At 36.7% G+C, this 1,757-nt stretch overlaps 1 protein-coding gene across 2 annotated transcripts in view; it reads left to right on the top strand.

The window, feature by feature from the left end:
- The first annotated feature begins 336 nt into the window (after nt 1-336).
- The window catches only part of LOC111085703 (hemicentin-1-like), a 77,602-nt gene continuing 76,181 nt past the window's right edge, over nt 337-1,757 (top strand). For both annotated transcript variants that reach the window (XM_022385551.1, XM_022385550.1), the window contains exon 1: nt 337-732. In XM_022385551.1, coding sequence (XP_022241259.1) covers nt 651-732 — 82 coding nt within the window. In that variant the 5' untranslated portion in view covers nt 337-650. The remainder of the gene's footprint in view (nt 733-1,757) is intronic.

Here is a 1,757-nt window from a genome sequence, read left to right as displayed (position 1 = left end):
ACAGTTTCTTAGCTGTTTTCGTTCGGCGTCTTTCACTTTGGAAGAAATATTTCACACTGTTCTTCTTTGGCGAAACTAATGAGAATATCTTAGTACGATCTAAATCTAAACACTAATTTAGGGTATAAGCACATATACATAGATGTTAACTTTCACCCTTGTATTTCACAATTATAACTTACAATCGCTTGTAAAAATGTTTAAAATACACATTTATATTTGCATTGACAGATGGCGCTGCTTAATCAGGAATCTTCTATATACAAAAGTTCAGGTAGAGTGACGCACACAGTACTTGGATAGAACTGCTTCTGACAGTGAGTGACTTGTTTAAAAGCAGATGTTCAAGAAAGTTAGCTTATATAGTTGAAGTATAATAGTCCTTGAAATACGCTTTTCAGGTTAATGTTGAAATGGATAAATGAATTGGACGATATCAAAGAACTTTTTACGTCCGTGTCTATGTCATCTTGTGAACTACAAAATTTACTTTCCTGACTTTCTCATCCACATTACTTTAAAAGTTTAAGTCGTTTAAACGATTCTCACCGGAATTATTGTTTTCATAAATATGCACAACCAAGAAGTCAGAGGAGTGTAAAAGAACATTTGTGAGTTCCTTTTTTTAGGAAATTTTTTATCTGATTGCTATGGAAATGTCAAACTTTCACGCTTTGTTTATATGCCTCCTTTTTTGGAACGATGCTTGGAAAAGTCAAGGGCAGAGTTTAGGTAAGTTAATGGATTTTTCACACTTTAAGTGTTCGTTAATTGTGTTAAATGAGGGTGTAGTAGTAATATGAGATAATAGATGTAAAAGATAGGCCAAAAGAACAAACTAAACGAGAATTGTTTGCTTTGAATTGCGCGCAAAGTTACATGAGGGCTATCTGCGTTAGCCGTCTCTAATTTAGCAGTGTAACACAAGAGGGAAGGCAGCTAGTCATCACCATCCACCGCCAATTTTTGGGCTACTCTTTTACCAACGAATAGTGGGATTGACCGCCACATTATAACGTCCCAACGGCTCAAAAGGCGAGTATGTTTGGTGGGACGGGGATTCGAACCCGCAACTCTCCGATTGCGAGTCGAGCGCCCTAATCACAGGTCATGCTGGCCATTAAACGGAGAATATTCCTACTAATGGATCAGAAGAATGTTTGTTGTTTTTTAACTTTGCGCAAATCTACTCGAGTGCTATTTGCATTAGCCGTCCCTCATTTTGAAGAGACACATCAGAGGGAAGGTAACTAATGAACACCACCCACCGCCAACTCTGGGCTACTATTTTAATGAAGAAAAGTGGGATTGACCGTCATATTTTAATGCTCTCACAGCTGAAGGGGCGAGTATGTGATCCTCAGATTGCGACTGGAGCGCCCTAATCACCAGACAGGTCAGAAGAACTGGAAAATGATTCCTACATGGTGACTACCGTAAAGGAGTTTGATTTTACAACGTTTGTATGCGGGTACGTAGGGTAACGTCGTGACTCATTTGAACGATTGCAATAATCATAGCCACCAGTCTAAGAAACGATCTAAGTACGTAACACTTACTGATCGGAAGGTAATATTAATTTCTATTTGAGACTTTATTTTGCCTTACGTAAAAATACTTATATGTTGTGTGTATTTGAGGTATAAATAAATAAAAAATAAACCTAAAGTATTTTACCTATTGCAAAAGTACCTGTGGCAATTTTCCGTTATACCCCTGAAATTTTAATAAATTTAAAAATATATTAATAAATAAAT

This window comes from Limulus polyphemus, unplaced genomic scaffold, assembly GCF_000517525.1.
Source record: "Limulus polyphemus unplaced genomic scaffold, Limulus_polyphemus-2.1.2 Scaffold563, whole genome shotgun sequence".
In the NCBI taxonomy this organism is placed as follows: Eukaryota; Metazoa; Arthropoda; class Merostomata; order Xiphosura; family Limulidae; genus Limulus; species Limulus polyphemus.
The sequence above is the reverse complement of the archived record's forward strand: the minus strand, read 5'-3'. Positions and strand labels throughout refer to the sequence as shown.